This window comes from Neodothiora populina, assembly GCF_041146345.1.
Source record: "Neodothiora populina strain CPC 39397 chromosome Unknown canker_contig_16, whole genome shotgun sequence".
Classification (NCBI taxonomy): domain Eukaryota; kingdom Fungi; phylum Ascomycota; class Dothideomycetes; order Dothideales; family Dothioraceae; genus Neodothiora; species Neodothiora populina.
In genome coordinates this window covers 580,541-598,735 of record NW_027191409.1, presented here as the reverse complement: position 1 = coordinate 598,735, position 18,195 = coordinate 580,541, and the positions used below count along the sequence as shown (strand labels likewise).

General features: G+C 51.1%; 6 protein-coding genes across 8 annotated transcripts; 2 read left to right on the top strand and 4 right to left on the bottom strand.

Moving 5' to 3' along the window:
- Positions 1-147: 147 nt before the first annotated feature.
- AAFC00_003542 (uncharacterized protein) lies at positions 148-841 on the top strand (the record flags this gene model as incomplete). 2 transcript variants are annotated; one of them, XM_069343028.1, is made up of 3 exons in its annotated part: positions 148-471; positions 537-731; positions 803-841. In XM_069343028.1, the coding sequence occupies 3 exons, from the start codon at positions 148-150 to the stop codon at positions 839-841; spliced, it is 558 nt and encodes a 185-aa protein (XP_069200842.1). The 2 variants fall into 2 exon arrangements, with proteins under 2 accessions (XP_069200842.1, XP_069200843.1); XM_069343029.1 differs by having other exon boundaries at positions 782-841.
- Positions 842-2,061: 1,220 nt separating this feature from the next.
- On the top strand, positions 2,062-3,591 carry AAFC00_003541 (uncharacterized protein; the record flags this gene model as incomplete). Of its 2 annotated transcripts, none has more annotated exons than XM_069343026.1 (4): positions 2,062-2,124; positions 2,187-2,369; positions 2,714-3,397; positions 3,448-3,591. In XM_069343026.1, 4 exons carry the CDS (start codon positions 2,062-2,064, stop codon positions 3,589-3,591), a joined length of 1,074 nt encoding a protein of 357 aa, XP_069200840.1. The 2 variants fall into 2 exon arrangements, with proteins under 2 accessions (XP_069200840.1, XP_069200841.1); XM_069343027.1 differs by having other exon boundaries at positions 2,705-3,397.
- A 1,831-nt stretch (positions 3,592-5,422) lies between these two features.
- Positions 5,423-7,586, bottom strand: AAFC00_003540 (uncharacterized protein; the record flags this gene model as incomplete). Its single annotated transcript, XM_069343025.1, has 2 exons — positions 5,423-6,429; positions 6,485-7,586. The coding sequence occupies 2 exons, from the start codon at positions 7,584-7,586 to the stop codon at positions 5,423-5,425; spliced, it is 2,109 nt and encodes a 702-aa protein (XP_069200839.1).
- Positions 7,587-9,470: 1,884 nt separating this feature from the next.
- On the bottom strand, positions 9,471-10,596 carry AAFC00_003539 (uncharacterized protein; the record flags this gene model as incomplete). Its single annotated transcript, XM_069348457.1, has 4 exons — positions 9,471-9,533; positions 9,600-9,921; positions 9,984-10,403; positions 10,508-10,596. 4 exons carry the CDS (start codon positions 10,594-10,596, stop codon positions 9,471-9,473), a joined length of 894 nt encoding a protein of 297 aa, XP_069200838.1.
- A 1,157-nt stretch (positions 10,597-11,753) lies between these two features.
- AAFC00_003538 (uncharacterized protein) lies at positions 11,754-13,799 on the bottom strand (the record flags this gene model as incomplete). The annotated part of the gene is made up of 5 exons (XM_069343022.1): positions 11,754-12,808; positions 12,865-13,187; positions 13,240-13,407; positions 13,475-13,541; positions 13,664-13,799. The coding sequence occupies 5 exons, from the start codon at positions 13,797-13,799 to the stop codon at positions 11,754-11,756; spliced, it is 1,749 nt and encodes a 582-aa protein (XP_069200837.1).
- A 468-nt stretch (positions 13,800-14,267) lies between these two features.
- On the bottom strand, positions 14,268-17,619 carry AAFC00_003537 (uncharacterized protein; the record flags this gene model as incomplete). Its single annotated transcript, XM_069343021.1, has 3 exons — positions 14,268-15,116; positions 15,168-15,768; positions 15,821-17,619. The coding sequence occupies 3 exons, from the start codon at positions 17,617-17,619 to the stop codon at positions 14,268-14,270; spliced, it is 3,249 nt and encodes a 1,082-aa protein (XP_069200836.1).
- Between the last annotated feature and the right edge of the window lie 576 nt (positions 17,620-18,195).

Genomic DNA, 18,195 nt, shown 5'->3' with positions numbered 1-18,195 from the left:
GCCCACCAACCGAGCGCATCATCACTTTCATCTTACTTCTGGCAATAGCATCTTGATATATAACAAGATCGACCTCAATTCACTCTAAATCCTATATACAGAGAACAGAGCTGCCGCAATTGTCTGACAAACTCGAGCCTACGAAACATGTCGGGGGAAGACATCCTGCAACAGCTTGCCGAGACCATCCAGACCGCGTCCATCAACCAGAATCCGTCTGCGGAACACGATGCAAACCCATCTACCGCTGCGTCAAACAAGCAGCCTGTACAACTAGACAGATCCCCAGACCCATCAGAGATCTCGTCGGACGTCGAAGAAGATGAAATCCCAGTCTCGGTATTGCGGCCTGTGCCTCGACGAAACAAACTGCCGCCGCTGCCGGACTTGAGATTCGAACAGAGCTACCTCGCCAGTATCCAGAATGCTGAATCATGGCAGAGGGTTGCCTGGATTACTTTCAGAGATCAGGTACGATGGCTACGCACCACAGCTACAGAGGGTTTGATTGCGGATCTCTAACATTACATTCTCAGGTCTTCATGCCGCTTACACAAGGTGTCGTGTGGACACTCGCGCTCGCTGGATGGAGGCATTGGAATCAAACCGCTCAATTCAGTGGGCAGACAGTCGGCGCCCGCATCAGGAGATGGTGGTACAAGACCAACAATTGGAAGATACCCCCAAGATCAAGACTGAGAGATGAAAGGCTGGCAGGGAACATCAAAGAGGTGTGTATGTCCGTCTAATGCATCTTGCGGTCCGATACTTATCTCTCCAGCTCATGCTGACGATGCTGAAGTACTACCAAGCCGAGTTTTCTAATGCCGGTGCCGATTGAGGTGGAGGTTCCGCTTCTCTGCGACTAGACTGCGCGACAAGAAAGACTGCTCGTAGGATGGGCATGAACACTCCGGGCCATTCTGTACCAGATCGTAATATGTGAGGCAGAGCACATGCAATCATGGGAACTCTAACCCGGCCACGTCATTGTTGTCACGAGGTTAGTGTTGTCTCGCTGGACCAATCTATCTGCTGGATTATAGAAGATCATGACTTGTGACATTAAACCGAGATTTCTCCGGTCTACAGTACATGCCCTGCACAGCCAACTCGAGTCCAGCCTCATGTGCCACCGGTGTATCTTTAGTCAGGGTCATGAGGAGAGTGCTGCTCGAGTACTGTACAGGCACTCATAAGTCTAGCCCATGCTAGCAAACCTCAATAGCTAACCAGAAACTCCATCGCTTCTGAAATTAGTCTTGTCGTAATCATAATGCATATCATATCACCGCCAAGTAGTAGTGGAGACCCTCGATTGATTCGTGACATGCGTTGGTGATGTCGCTACTGTACAATGCTGCAGTGCACATCATCTTCGCCTCGGATTAGAACCAAGCACAAGTTGTCCCCGCCCTGTCTTTCAAGTCATAAAAGTCGCATGACCCGTGCCCCAGCACTCACGTTCACACACCGAGAAAAAGTGCAGCACTGTTTGACTTTTCTGGCCTGGAGTGACGTTTTCCACAATGAGCTTGGTGGACATGTGGGGAATTCATTGCCCCTCATACGGTACCTGTGCAAGGTACGCAAGCGGAGCCAGCACCACCCACCCACCTCATCACTTCTACTAAGTAGCTCAGCCAGTGAACTCTGTGCCGTTTGAAATCCACCCTTTTTCTTGCAGCCTCGGTCCCTTTATTCGTCGACTTCTGGCTGGGCATCCTTTTTTCAGAAATCTCTTGGGCGCTAAACCGACACCTTAATGTTGGTGGGCAAGCCTCGTTTAATCAAACGTCATTGTCCCGCTTCAACCACTCGACTACTTGGACCTAATTGCTACCAGCTACAGGTTTCGTTGACTCTTTGGTGACATTACAAAAACTGACTTCGTTCCGCCCTCTGCTTCCGAGCTTGGACTATCATCGTGTCTTTGACCCTAACTTTTGAAAGTGTGCATTTTTCTCCAAACGAATCTCTCTTTTCTTGTTTCTTTTCGATATCATAGAAAGGAAGAGACTTGAAATATAGCTCTACCGATCTTTTAGACTAATTTCGACCATGTCGACCAAACCCATTTTCGTAGCAACCCATCCCCGGGCATGCTCAACCGCCTTTGAGCGGGTAAGTGCCCGCTATGTAGTCCTTGGGCCGAGCAGACAACTGAGTGTTACTTTTCCTTGCAGGTTTTCATGACGCAGCAGGACAAACTGAAATGCGTCCACGAGCCCTTTGGAGACGCTTTCTACTTTGGCCCTGAAAGATTGGGTTCAAGGTACGAAGACGACGAGAAGGCTCGAGTAGAGAGTGGCTTCGTCAATTCCACATACAAATCCATCTTTGACGACATCATGAAGGATAACAGCGAGGTGTGCTTCTTCCCTTGTCCTGTTCAAGGCGGGCTGCATTGATGTTCCATGCGCCTGAGCCCTTGTAGGCCCGTGAACCACCCTCGGCTTCGCTTGCGTTGTTTCTCACCATCATCAATCACACTATGCTTTTGTTTTGCCTGCATTCTCCTTCTTTTGATGCCCTTTTTTTTTCCTATCACGTCCTCGGAGCAATCATAGGAGTTGATTCCTCTTGCAAGTACGACCTCGAAAGAGAGTGATTCAGCTTGCTTGCGATTCCGGATTCGACGCTCTCGATTCGATTTCCGCCATTCTTGAACCACCCATGCTGTAGCGCGTTCAATGACTTACAGTTGAGCCAGGGCAAGCGCATTTTCATCAAGGATATCACCCACTACCTGGTACCTCCAAAGGCACAGCCAGCATCGATTGCACCGTCTCTGCACACGGTCAAGCGCGGTGTAGGCACCAACGGTGATGCCAGTGCTACCACCAATGGATCGAGCACCAATGGCGGTGCTCCGTATCCATACTCGACCGAGGCTGAGCCTGGCAACCCCACGGTCATTCCAGAGGATGTGTTGAAGCAATTCCACTTCGCCTTCCTCATCAGACACCCAAAGCACAGCATCCCCAGCTACTTTAGGTGCACGGTCCCTCCTTTGGACAACATCACCGGCTTCTACGACTTCATGCCAGCTGAAGCAGGTTACGATGAGCAGCGCAGGGTCTTTGACTACTTGCGTGAAATTGGCCAGATTGGTCCCAAGGTTGCCGGTCAACCTCAGACCAACGGCGCGAGCACCAATGGTGACGCAGCAAGAGAGGGCGCCGTCGATATCTGCGTGATTGACGCCGACGATCTGCTTGACAACCCCAGCGCCATTATCGAGACATTCTGCAAGAGTGTCGGCATCGAGTACTCCCCGGATCTTCTTACTTGGGACACCGAGGAAGATCACCAGCGGGCAAAGGCTGCGTTTGAGAAGTGGAGAGGATTCCACGAGGACGCCATCAACTCCACCGAGCTGAAGCCCAGGGCTCACGTAAGCAGGCTGCCATCCGTCTATACAATGTGTTATTGACAATCATACAGAAGAAAGCAGAAAAGAGTGACGAGCAGCTGTACGCCGAATGGGTCGAGAAGTACGGAGATGAAGGAGCCAAGGTCATTCAGCAGACCGTGGCCGACAATGTCGCAGACTACGAATACATGAAGCAATTCGCCATCAAGGTTTGATTATTGTCACGAATGCACAAAAAATCAACCGGTCACAGAGCTTGATCGAAGTAGCTAGGTACATTCACGCTTGAGAAATGAGAAGGAGGGAGGAAGAGCACATATACGACATTGATGAGTATGACGCATACACATACATCTAAACATGTGAAATCCGGGCTTTGCTTCTGATGGTCGACGAGACTTGGTCGTTTTTCTCTATCCTTATTCTAATGAAGACTGTTCTCGACACGATGTTCGATTTTGTGCTGTTATTCAATACTGGCCACAGTTGGCTATCTGCTTCTGTAGGGAATATGGTGAGGGCATTGATTGCACACATTCAGCCTTCTCAGTCAAAGTTTCACGCTGTCTAATGGGTCAAATGAAGATCCAACTCCTGTACAAAAACTACACATCACATTGAAGAAGTAATATAAGTGAGCTATTAATATGATAAGAGAAAATACCGATATGCAAGATGGACGAATCCACCTCTCTGCTCACTCATACCAGATGCCACAGGAGGTGTACTGTAGGGTGAGCGAGAGGTGAGACCTCTCAAGCATCTAGCCCCAAAGAGTTAGAGCAGCAAGTCACAAGCTACTCGCGGTATCTAGCTTCGAACAGATGAGCTACCCAGCTACAAAGCTACAAATCGGGTCCAGCATACCAGCGGTGAGAGAACTGGCTATCAACGACATCTGACCGAGTAGTAACAAAAGGGCAAGTCGTTATATAATGTGCAACGAATCAGGTAGGTAAGATATCACATATCACGAGCCACGCCGGAGACAGAACGCGACCTCTCTCCGTCTGTCTCAAGAACGGGCGCAATAGTAGAGTGGATCGATAGTCGTCGATATACGAGCAGAAACTAGCTTCTTTGGGCTAGATCCTAACTACGTCCTCGCGATAGCAGAACAAGGATATGCTATTTGTCTCGGTCTGGGCTGGATTCGTCGCCTTGGAACGCCAGCCAGCTGGTCTCGAGCCTTGCGACCTCAGATGAGCACCGATTGCTTTGGTCGATATACCGACGGATCGATGTGCGTATCTTACTCTACAGATTTCCCTTCTGCTTTCCTAGCTCATCGGACTCGGACTTCGGTCACGTTCCGTGCAAGTACTATGAAGGTGTTTAAAATGTAGTATTGAATATATATATACTTGTATAGAGGGGCGAGGAACTGACTCCATTGCTATTTCCTTTAACAGGGGTCAAGGTCCCTGATTATATATATCTGGGTATTCCAGTCCGAGCCGCATTGTACATCTGTCGAGAGGTTGCGACTTCTTTCAGCTTCTTCGGCAAGTAGTACAGTCCTAGAGAGCACTGCTCGAGAAAGAAGGGGTTGAGAGACAAGAGAGAGGGGCTCATCTCACTCTGCAGGCTCCCGGCTGTACAGAATCGACTGGGCACCACCGAAAAAGAATATATCACAAAACCATCCAGAGTAGCTGGCAACAACAAGAGGATCACAAGGAAGAGCACACGTGAAATGAAATAGAGTACACAAAAGTGCCATCCATGAAGGAAAATGTAGATATGCGTAGCACCTCGCAAGCCCCAGAGCTGAGCAGAATTAATATAAATTGAAGATTCTTCGAACCGCCGCCGACCAACGCCACCATAGAGACGATAGCAGACCGTGAAAGCTGCTGCTGCTGCTGGCTACAAAAAAAGCCAGTCAGACAAGGCCATTTGCAGTGCGTGAACGGCAGACTAGAAACCTAAAACCAACTCCCTGCTCCCCTGAACACTCGAGTCATTCTCGTTGGGACTACCTGGCAGAAAAGTAGCAAGAACAGAAAGAAAAAGAAAAAGGGACGTCATCATCATCCTCGTCAATCAGTAAGCGCCAGCGACACTCGCCGTCGCAGCCACGGGCAGCGAAGCCTCGCCTAGACGTTTAGTCTTGGGATCTGGAGCTGCCGTCGTACCCGTCGTCGCGGTCGGAGAAGAAGACGAAGAGGAAGACATCGGCGACTTTGCATCGTGAGTGATAGCGATAGGTTTTCCATCTCGTTCAGCTTCTTCAATATCAATCGCCGACTCGTGAGGCGTGACGAGGTGCTCGAGGTCCGAGTTGCGCTGCTGCTCTCTTTTTCTGCGCTTCTCGATCTTGTGCATCGCTTGCTCCGTCAGTTGCTGTCTGAACATGCGCTCGACGACGTCCTTTTTGCGTGTCTTTCTGTCGCCCACACTGATCAGGATGCCGCCCGTGATGTTGCATGTCAGCGAGAAACACAGGATGACGGTCGTCAGAGCGAAGGGTCGCACGTGGTAGCTGATTGCCCATGTGCATGTGCCCAGAGCGATCTGGAGAAGCGAATGACAATCGAGCAACACGACGATCGTGACTAGTAGCTTGAGCGGGAAGGCATGATGGGTGCTCGTCTCGTGGGGCTTGTAGAAGGTGTGAGATTTGGAGAACTTGTCCTGGTGATGCTTCAACTTGGCTTGCTGCTCAGGGGTCAAGACCACTTGCTCGTGCGTGTCCTCGACGAGTTCCTCCTGGCCGTCTGCGTACACGCTTTCGTCGTCGTTGGGAATCTTTGGTTTGAGTCCGGGCAGGTCGTTTTGGTCTTCAAGGTCAGGTAAGTTGCGTTGCTTGCGTAGGTTCCATGTCAGATAGTGATAGTGTGCAATGTAGATCATGTGATATGTGTCGACAGCACGGAAGGGCGCGAGACCGTCTCCAATGACGGCAAACAGAGCGACCATGATGTTGTCGATGATGTTGATGAGGTACTTTTGTCTGCCTCCCACACTGATCCATCCGATCAAGAAAAGAACCCAGAGCAGACCGAAGATGGTGATGAGAAAAGCATAGAGTGTGACGAAGAATCCAAGGGCTATGCAGGTTAGCTGTGTGCATGATCAGGAGCTTGAATGGAAATCATAACTTACGTCGTCGGACATACTGGCCAAAGCCCTTCATGCCGCGCTTGAAAGCTGCTCTGCGTGAATGCAACAAATGTCGCACATGGTCGTTGAGCTCTTGCCTCTCGGCAGCGCTCCATCCATCCAGAGTGATACCGTGTGGCAGGACGGCATAGTGGCCCTCGGTGCCGCTCAAGTGAGAAGTGATGGTGACAGAGCGGGACATGGGGGCCCGGTCCGCCGTGTCCTCATCCGTGTCAGTCTGCTCCTCGCTAGCGGAGCTGTCCTGCTCGGTGACGACTCTCGGGTCGCGAGTGACGGTATATGTCGGGCGTCGATTGAGGAACCCACCAAGATCGGGAATAAACAGTGAGTTCTGCACATTGGTGAGTGTAGACAGAGTGGCAACCTCGGGGTCGACGACATCGAGGAAGTCGACCAGACCGTTCTCGTACTCGGTGTTGTCTGCATTGGGCTCCTGGGCATTGTTCCTCCGTCGCTCGTTGTAGTTGTTCATGGCGTTGATACCCAAGGCTGCGCGGGCGGCGGTGTTGGCTCTGGTCCTGAGGCCAGGACGACGAGCAGCCTCATGGGGCACGCCCGCCTCGAGCGCATTCGGATCATCGCCCAAGGTGGCGACTCGCACTGCTTCCTCGTCCAGCGGCGACATTGGACTGGACGGACCTCGTCCTCTGTTTCTGGCAAAGTCGCGCGCAGCGTCGGGGGCGAGGTTGTAAGTGCTCTTGTCGCTCCTCTGCATTCGCTGCGGTTCTGACATGCTCCGCCGTCGGTTTCCTTCTTTGGTGTCGTCGACGACATTCTCGGAGATTGTTTGTGCTTCCACGGGCTCGAGTGCGCTGTTTCCTCGTGCTCGTCCTTGTGGTGTCGAGCTCGAGCCTCGTGATCGCGATCTCTGTCTCTGGTCCTGCGCTTGGTTGAGTGGCTGTCTGAGGTCGCCGGTGGAGGGAAGGCGCCTCAGACGAATCGAAGGCTGTCGGCGGTCCAGAACAGGTCGCGCTCTGGGAACATTGAGTCTTGCTGGAGAGGGCGAACCTCTCGAAGACCTCCTGTCAGCGCGACTGCTGTTCAGCATCTGCAGAGGCACCGAGCCCTTTCTCTCCTGGCTCATTTCGTCGTGTTACTAGCGAAGGAAGGAATACACCGTCGACTTCAAGCACGGAAATGGCAATCCGGCTATCCCAATAGTTGCGTCGATTCTCTTATGAAAGTAATTCTTATATAACTCGATCAAGTGTCTTTTGCTGATGGGGAGAAAAATAACGGAGATGAAATTATCATAACATCCGCTCTGTCTCTCTCTCTCTGTCTCGCAATCTCAATCTCACCAAACGGACGAGCGACCTTCACACGCACGTACGTACCACTCTACTACTTCCCTACCAAACTGTACCTTAGCTTTCCCACTTTCTACTTCTCTACAAAGTCACCCGTCCCGTTACCCTTTTGCCCAAAGCCCAGACACACAAGAGCACGGATTGCTGAAACCCGCAGGCCACACGCCCCCCAATCAACGACGAGTCGGATCGCCAAGCTGCCAACAGGGGACCCTGTGTTTCCTCGCCCATCTGGTTTTCTCTTTCCCCTTCCCGTCATATGGTTGGGGCCAATCCGGAGAACCGACGATCATGACCGCATACCGGCAGCTGCGGATCGCGCATGGATCTGGACGCAGTCCAGTTGCCCTCGGCCGCTCCATGGGAACTAATAGGGTAAGCACTTTTTTGGCCCCGGCAGCAGCAGGTGGATATGTCTTTGACTGGCATTGTTACACTTTTCTTTATCCACTTGGGTTTTTGGAGATCTGGACTGCTGTTTCCTGGATGCTGCAACGTCTGTTTTCGCCCTCCATCCCATTGACGCTGCTGCCGACCTGTCCGTGCTTCTTCCCTTCTTGCTCGGGGCTCTCGAGCTCGTGCGCAAAACGGTCGATAAAAGAAGTCAGCAGTGGCGGCGCCGACACGTCTCACGGCTTGTGGTGTTGTTATTGTGATCCGTGTGTACAGAAGATACTTGTACAGTATTACTGTACTTTGTCTTTGGCTTTTATCGCACTGTATATTCTTTCTTAGATTGCCATGCTGACAACCAATCGGTTATAAGGCCCCCCCATCTGATCACGGGAATGAGTGAATGAATGAATGAATTGATGAACAAATTGATTGACGAACTTCGCTGATCTCGCGTCCACTGACTCGAGTCAGTTACTCACTCATTCCCTCTCTCAATGAGTACCTAGTTATGTCGTGGTATGGCGGCGGGATTGCACGTCTAAGGTAGGTGCCTTACGCAAGACGTCTCCGCAGAGTGTCAAACGCCAGGCGGTGGTCCTCAGCATCATCATCATCATCATCGTCCGTCACAATGACCAGATTCGTAGTATATACGTAAGGTATGGTCCGGCAGAGAATGGTCATCTTCATGTCTTATCTACCTACCTTACGCGTTCTTCTTTGCCATTTCCGAGTCTTTCCTCATCTCTGCTTCTCTGCTGCGGAGAGAGAAGTCGGGTCGCCTTTTCTAGACAGTGCCTGTTCATCGGCGTTATATCGAACGCTTCCGGTGACTTCGCACATATGATGCATCATATCCAAACGGAAACTGCGAAAGCACCACCTCTATTCCAGCTACCTCTTGCCTACATCAAGTGGTGTGCTTGTAGACTCTTCACTGTCACACGAAAGCAAAAGAGAGGGGATAAGATGTCAACAAACAGCATCGTTAATGCATTGCATGTCCCATGAGAACCCTATAATACAAGCCAGGCCAGCAATGATAATCTCAGGTATTGCATCCCTTCATCTATTTCAGTGTGCAAATCCCCGTCCTCCAGGTCCCGGCGTTTGCCACCGAGTCCCGAGGCGTCTACTACCGTGATTATGTATGTAGGTAGAGAATTGGTTTAAGCAGTTTCCTCCTGTCAATGACGGGCCAAAAGAACAAGACCGTAGTCTCTCAATCGGATCATCGATTACAACTCATTATTTGCACACGCTTACTTGGCAATCTCAACGCCACCAGTGGCGCCAAGAGCCTTCTTGATGTCACCGTAGATGGCCTGTGGAAGAGAATAGACATGTCAGCGTTTGCGCACATGATTTGGATGTATACAACAAAAACTTACGAATTGACCGGCGGTGATGGTTCCGACCATGAAGAGACGTGCACCAATACCGCTGTAAGAGCCACGGAGACCGAGCTCCTTGGCGATCTTGATCAGACGGCTGGTGGTGCTCTCACCGGGGAGACCCTTAGTCTTGTTGATCTTTGAAAGCATGGTGTCGGCGGGCTGGGAGATGATGGCGGCGGCGAAACCGGCAATGAGACCGGATCCGAGGTTGATGGTGGTCTGCATACCGTCCGAGGTGGTGGCCTTGTCGACTCTCTTGTAGACAGCCTCGATGACCTTCTCGTACACGCCGAACTTGGCCATGGTGTAAGGAACCCTGGAGGATCGCCAGTCAGTATGCGGATCGCGATTGAGGTGCAGAAACACGAAAAGACTTACTGCTTGAAGAGGATGGGTCCGAATCCAGAGTAGAAGGCACCGAGGCCCTCAGTCTTATAGATCTTGGAGAAACCGCTGACAAGACCAGAAGCGAAGGTGGGCTCAGAGACGATACGGATACGGGTGGCCTCGAGAGGGCAGAGGAAGACGTCGGCAAGGGTCTCGGCGCATGCAGAAGATGCGAGGTAGACAGCGGTGCGGTTGTTGGCAGCGTTCTCGTAGCCAAGGATGGAGATGGCCTGCTGCTTGAAGAACTCGTAACCTCCGAACTTGAAGGCACCCTGAAGGAAGTAACCAGCGAAGGTGGGGCCAGCGCCGGTGAGAAGAGCGCCAGCGCCCTCCTTCTGGATGACCTGACGGAAACCACCGATGAGACCACGGTTGTAGGTGACGGGGTCGAGTTGGATTCTGGTCTTGACGCTGTGGGAAGGAGAAAGTCAGCTTGAGCTTTACGCACACTTCCGGAGACCTTGTAGAGACCGGAAAAAGACAGCGCGTCAAACGCGGCGGAGGCCACAACTTACACATCGACGGGGGTAAGACCACCGTGGGTGACGGAACAACAGATAGCACCAGCCAAGGCGAATCTGGAGTAGAGAGAAACACCGCTCATCTGGGGGGAGCAGCAGCAGCGACATTCTGCTTGACGGCGTCCAACTTGGTGGAGCCGGTAGAGGTAGGAGGAGGAGTAGCGGTGCCAGACATGATGAACTACTAGGGTCCTGTAGGCTTTTTTTGAAGAAATAAAAAAAGCGGAGTGGAGATTTTGGAGAGAGGGTGGTAAGAAAGGGAAGGGGTATCAAAAAGAGGAAGTAACAAAAGAGTTTGTAGAGGAAGTTACGCCAACCAGCAGCAGCAGCGGCAGCGGCAGTAAGCAGCAACCAACAAGAAAGCAGCAGCAGCAGCCATTGAGGCTCAACTCAACATTCACCACAAAAAGCCCTGTTCCGGCACTGCAAACAATTCGTGTGTCGCTTCACCAAAAACTTCGCACTAACTGTAATCGCGTTCCCGACCGTCGGAATATTTCGGCAAGCTGAACCGCCCTCTCCGTACATGTTGATAGGTTGGAGGTAAGCGGCTAGCTTGGTGCCTCAGCAACCTTTGCGAGTTTAATCGCCATTCCGTCATCGCGATTTGCTGTTTATTCCATCGGAAGACATCTCAGTTGCATTCTTCTACTAAGCATCGGTCTGCTGAGTTCAATACTTGTTCTAATACAATAATCCCAGTTCACAGGGTTGGCCCTCTCGCCAGGTGGATGGATGACCACAGCACCATATCTAAGAATTTTCATCGCACAGATCGGCGTCATCATGGCTGCTGAACAGCTTGCTGTGTGCTGCGAAACGCTGTTTTCGCTTAACTCCGACGGAATCCTCCCGAACGGCGGCGTTAAGAAAAAGCAAAGGCCATCCTCGTTCACTCAGAGTGGATGACTGAACGGAGCTGGGTACTCCGCGCTCCACTATTTTCGTTCCTTGCGTTTTAGCCTTTGTTTGGGTGTTGCATGTGATTGTGATGATGGCGAGTGACTCGGTGGTATTTCTCTTGATAGATCATGGTGATTATAGGATGGAGAAGAGTCAACACTGGTTCAATTGCGATTTTTGTGTTCTGAGGTGGATCAGAAGTCATCATTGCATACCTCATACACTGCCCAGCTTGAGGTCAAGTTGTAACCTATAGGTACAAACCACGCATGCCACAGAATACACCAAGAGACCCCCTAATACATCATATCGGTTTTGGTAAATATACATGTGCCAGCTAGCAGATCTTAATGCCGCAACACTCGACCCCTTGCCCGCGAACCTCAGTCTCGCGCCTGAAGTACAGCGCAAAGAGCTCTCGTACGAAGTCAGTGTCGGCTTTGCTCCACACGTCCAGGCCCATGTGTCGTATGTCGTCGCTCTCTAAGCCTATCGCTCTGTCCCCTTCCTCATCTGTCGACCCGTCGCCCTCGCTTCCCGCGCTCTCGGCCATGTCTGCCATGCACTCCAGAGTCAGGGCTGTGAGTCTGTGGATGAACGCTATCAGAGTCAATGCTTTGGCTTGGTTGTCGCGCTTTGAGCCAGTCCTCCTGTCTGCAGACGAAGAGCCGACTTCTGTACCAGGTTCGCTGATCGACTGCGGACGAGCAGAGTCGCGCTCCATGTTGTATGTCATGGGCAGATCGCCGAGCAATGCCAGGTCTTGAGATGTCTCCTCTTCTACCCATGTGTCCCGTTCTCCTGCAGACGCCCACCACAGGAAAGACTCCTGTATCATGGCGGTCCACGTGGTCGGTTCTACCAGGTTCTTCTCGTCCGCAAGGGAAGCGGTGTCGTCGTCCCGAGCCCAGACTGGTCGGACTGATTGTATGAGGGGTGTGCTGTCTCCGTCGTGATCACTCTCTCCATCGGAGTCTCCTTCGCCCGACTCCGATCCTGCGGTCGCCCGTGTGATCCTTCGCAGCTCTTTCTCCAATGCTTGGAATCGTCGCAAATCTCGTTGCGTCGCCTTGATAGACTCTCCTGCGGCGCTGCGCATCTTCGGCCACTCCTTTCTTCCGCCATCCTTCTCGGGCGGTGGAAGCTCGACTAAGATGTCGTAGAGATTTTGCTTTGTAGCGAGGATCTCGTCGGTGCTGCATGCGATGTAGGACTCCTGAAGCTGCACTTCATCCTCGCTGCCTTCTCTTCTCTTGTATGTCTTGGTAAGGAAATCGATATCGTGAACACCGATGTTAAATAGTGGTCGAGCGGGAGTGAGGGCGGCTTCGTCTAGTGGGAATGCTTCGACCGATTGTGAGGGTATCTTTGACAACACTGAAAGATTATACACTGAGGAAGAGTCAGCCACCATTTCTATTGTCTCCAGAAGCGCCGAGGGTTCTTACCTAATTCACACGCCTGCCGCACAGGTGTTTGCGTCAGAATCAATATCCGCTTGCGCAGTAATGCGGCTCGGTATAGAGGGAATAGCAGAGGTCCAAAAGTCTCGAGGTGGCTCGCAAGGGAGAGGGCTGGATGATCTTCTGAGAGGTCGCGACTGTCTTTCCCGAGCGCTGCAGCGTCTGAGAATGCTCTTGACTTCCGACCGACATTCTCGCTCTGCTTAGAAACACTTTCGTCTTCTTCGTGACCTCTCTCGTCATTGACTCGATTTGACTCCCAATATGCGTCCAGTTGGCTCGTGTCGCCGAGGTCGTGCACCGCAAGCCTGATCAATACTTTAGTCAAGAGTAGATGTGCTGAGGTGGTTCTTATCTTACTGTGCCAGCTCTCGTAGCGACTTCGCATGCAACCAACTCCGGCCTAATCGACCATAGCTCAGCGGGACCAGGACGCCAACAGCTGCGAAATTGGCGTTTCTGTGCTCTTCCGCCGCCTCTCCTTGCACAAAGGCGCTGACGCCAGCGTATTCATCATGCACAAAGTATCTGCAATGCATCGTCAGTCACAGGACCCATGATAAAGCATTCGCGATCAGGCAGAGCAGTTACGGACACTAGATCAGACTGCACGTGATGCAATCCCGAGCAGAGACTCTTGTATTCCACACCATCCAATTGAACTAGCAAAGCAGAGATGTCAATGATTCAGAATCTTTCCCAGGAGTCACTAAGTAACCAAAGAGACATTGAAGTGGACACAATAATCACGGACAAGAAGAACGCAGACAAAGTCCCAACTTACGTCCAGGAGTAGAGCGCTGGTACGCAATCGAGTAGCCTATAGTCTTTTCGAAGACGGCGACGTACAACGCGCTGATGGGCGGTAAACCCTGGTATGAAGCGGCCTCGCCGAGACCACTTCGACTCAGATCTGTCATGATTGCATGGATATTCGGGTCTGTGATGGTGGTGCAATGTGGCTTCCGATATGCTAAGGTAATGGTTTAGATGTTCATGTCACCGTCCCCGTTATTTCCCACTTTACTCCACCACCGCCTCCTTTCGGGAGTTAAAGTGCTTATCGACGATACGCCGAGGAATCTCCCCGACGCTCGGAGCGCTGGAAGGGTTCAACCTTGATGTTCACTTGCTGTCCGTGGTGGGTACCCTGTCCTATGAATACAGAAAGCAGGTGTCAGTGATCTGCCTTTTCTATTGTCGTGATGATTCTTGATCTGACTCGATATTAAGAGTCTTTATCAGATATATCAACGTGTGCATTTTACGGTAACTCATCGCATCAATTAGTTGTTCTTGAAGATATAGGACACAGTTTATCATCGACTGAGTACAAACAGGACAATACCACCGCCTGGTCCTTTTCTGTCCAATGAAGTAGCATGTGCTCATGCATTCCAATAGTCTTCGATACCAGTGACTCTTATCCTCAGCTGCCTTCGATCCAACATGTTATACAAGTCTATCAGGTCACCACTCGCCCAGCCGCCGCAGCTCTGGTCTTTATCGAAGGACTCGAGACCTAAGAGAATCCAATCTTTGACCCAGGGCAGGTTGTGCAGTCCGCTTAGATAGACACTCTTCAATCGACGTATAGCCGACTGAGTGGATGCAATCGTGCCATGACTTCCTGCCAGGCCTCGTCGTAGGATCTGCTCTTCGAAGCAGAACCAGCGTGTCCATAAGTCCCTACAATGACGAAGATGGCTTCCTCTGGGAAGCAACGCCTTGGAGAAAGCGGCACGAACCGACTCGACCGTCGTTCCAGAGACCTGGTCCGCGAGACGAGACATTTCTTGATCGATCTCGAATGAGGCCCTTACCAGCGCTGCTTTTTCGTCTGTGGCTGTGTTCCTGAGAACCGCTCGGACTCGATCGTCGATCCGGAATCGAGATTCGTTGTCCTTGTATAGCCAGAGAAAGATAGAGTTCTTGGGAAAAAGCGTCATGCTCTCCTCGAGTTGTGATCGAACAAAGGATGGCTTATATGGTGCCCTTTTGATGTGATACGCGATCATACGCGCCTTGACCTGGTGCAGTAGCTCTAGAGTCAAGTTCGTGAAGGACATGTCTCTTGTAGAATTGACCGCTTCGATGTGTTCGTCCAGCAAAGCCATTGCTACTTCGAGCGCATCACGATCTTTGAGATAGGCCATCGACGCTAAACATTCTGCATTCAAGGAGGCAAGGTGAGCGTTACGCTGCGACACGGCATGTTCGAAGCCTTCTCTGTACATCTGGATTCAACGTTAGAAAGGAAATGTAGACCATCGTCGTGAATGACATACCTTGGTTGCTCTGAGCATCGCAGGCGAGGTAACTGCATGAGAAACATCTTGACCTGCTGATGCATCATAGAAGACAAGCCGAGCCAGAGCGGCGTCTTTTGTACCCCTTTCCATCTCATGCCATGCCCAGCTGTGCCACAGTAAGACTGCTTCTTGCTGCGCATCAGCAGTCAACACAGGCACCATCTTCACCGCACCCGTCCAGATCTTGGACGCCTTTTCCACTCGTCCGAGATTCGATTCAATCAGAGCGCAAGCATTGTACAGTCTCAGGCTCGACGACCGTTGTTTTAATATGCCTCTCGCAGTCTTGGCGGCGTCTTTTGAGTAATATCGATACACAAATGCAAGGTAGTACTCTGCAAGGTCATCGTCGTCGGGCATCTGCTGTACCATACTTGCCAAACTTGTGCGGATGAAGTGATGGATGGCATTTGGCTTCGACATCTGCTCAGCATGCGTGATAGATGGAAACAAAGTCTGGGTTGTAGTCTCAAAACTTGTCACGGATACTTCAGTCGCTTTTTTTGTCACGTTGGCGGCAGTAGAATCGTCGATGAGACCGCGGCATAGAAATGGGTCGGCACGCCATGTCCGCACTCTATAATTATGTCAGCTAGCTTCCATGTGACAAGATTGGGCATGTTACTTACCTCCAGCTATGATCCTTTGTCTTGGTTAACGACTTTCGAGCAGGAAGTCCAAGGTAGCACAGGAAGGCGTCGATCAGACCAAGAGAAGAGGTCGGTGCAGAAGTTGATACGAGACACTCTTGTATATCAGAGTATAAGACAATGCGGAAAGGATCTTTTAAGCTGTCCTCATCGGAACTCTTCGCAGGAAATCGTTGATTGTCAACCATGCCACGTTCTGCCTGTGCAAAGCTTCGGAATGGTTGTTTGCGCTGTAGCCTTTGCTCACATGCTGGCCGAGTCGGTCCATCAATTATTGGGAACTCTGTGCTATAATTGCACCATCCTTGCGCTCCATCTTCACCAAAGCGCGGTACTTCGCTCTCCCAAAACTCTTCAAATGACTCTAGAGCTGGCTTGGTGTCTTCAAGGGAGAGGGCGCGTGGGGAGAAAAGATGGAACTCGATAATGGCCTGCCACAAGGCAATGGACATCTCCTCATATCCACACTCCCTCAGGTAAGTAGCATATCGTAATAGGATGTACAGTCTCATATCCTCCACCTCATTGCTAGTCGTCTCTCTCCCTGCGGCTTGAATCGGCGCTATTTTCCTCAAAGACTCAACGAAGAACCTTTTACCATGCTCGAAGCTGAATTGCGCAGGCTCGGTTTGAACAGCGTTCAGTGCGAGGGTCCAGAGAACATAGCTTCCCGGGAGCTCCTTGATGGCATCTTCCAGGCGCTGAAGGTACTTTGGAAGGTCCCAGAGGAGGAAAGCTTCTTCGAACATGGATTGAAATATGCTTTCTCGAGCTTTCTTGTCATGCAAGGGTATGCTCTTACTAGCCTTTTCATAGATGTGGAGACGCAAGTCAGCCAGCGTGCGCCTTTCGCCGTCGGACAGATCATCTAGAGTGACTGAGGTAGTGGAGCGAACAAGATGAATCTGATGTGCCGCAAGGTCAAGCCAGGCCTGAAGGTTGCTCGGGTTCAATCTAGCTTCTCTGGACAATTCTGCGTTCTGGTGTCGTACTCGAGTCTCGAGATCAAAGCCGGCATCTTCATTTTCAGAGGAAGCATATTCCAGATCAGTGTCAGGGGGTGGCGAAAGCGAAGGCTGAGAATTTTGCAGTGACCTTACCGCATCGAGGGTGTCGGAAGGCAATGCTGATTTCGAAGACTTCCGTGCGTGTCGCCTTGCGGTCAATGATATGAAGTCAGTAGATGGATCCAAGGTTTGATCCTCTACATGAGCTGAGATGCGAAGCTCAGGAAGTTGCTGGCGTGTCGGTTTCTTGGAGAAAGCTCGAGGTCCTTGTGCTAAACGATTGTGACGGGTATCAATCAGATAGACTCTGTCCTCTACGCTGAGTTCTGGATCGATCTTGTAACCCTGCAAGCCCAGGATGCGTCCATAGCCGATCCGACGATAGTGTGGGATGCTATACTTGTGGAGCCTCTGATACGTCCAGTTTTGAACATCACCTTTCCGATCGATCGTGTATAGATCACTTGCCAGTACGGGCGAAACATAGTCGGAAGGACGTATCACAGAAGGGCGCGCTTCGATGATGCTCGATTTGTGTTGATGATGCTCGGAGTCATGGTGCTCGCGAGAACGGTGGCCATGATGACGGTGGTGATGTCGTCTGTGAGAAGCGTGCCGATCGCCTTGCCGAGACTCTCGATCCGGAGAGGCAGTCCTTCGACGTTTACTCGCAGAGTCGATTTCATTTACCAGCGAGGGGCCCAGATTGCGTTTTGCTGGGCCCTTGTAAGTATAAAACTTAGGGATGGGTGGTTTGCCTTGTTCAGACATGCTCGACAGCTCACGCACACTTTTAACAGAGCATCAAGATGTAGGAACAGGTAGCAAGATGGTATAAACTGCTCGACATGAAGAAGAGATATCGCCAATTTATAGGGTGTCGCAATAACCACACGTTGTGTATTGTGGTCTTGCGGGGTTGTGGGCTGAATGGTTATACACAAAGAGCGTCCTTGAGAGATGTCAAGTCATCAACGTCGACGACAAATAAGGGCTCAAGCACACCGATGCATCCAGTTTTCCACTCGTCTAATCAACAACATATCCCATCATACACTGCATCTCGAATATGATTCAGACAGAATCCTCACTGTCGCATTCGTACCTGAATTCATACAGCACAGCACTCAAGTGTACATGTCCATCTCAGACCAAGCTGCGCCACGTGCGTGCAGAACGACAGACCCTCGAATGGGCAGGACTAAACGCCAAGGGACATAATCTGGGGAAGCGGGAGCTAAGCTTCTTTTGGAAATCAGAAAGTTGCTGCATTCAAAAAGTTCTTTGGCTTTTGACGTAGAATCGAGTAAAAATATACATGTAACAATATACACCATCTTAAATCTT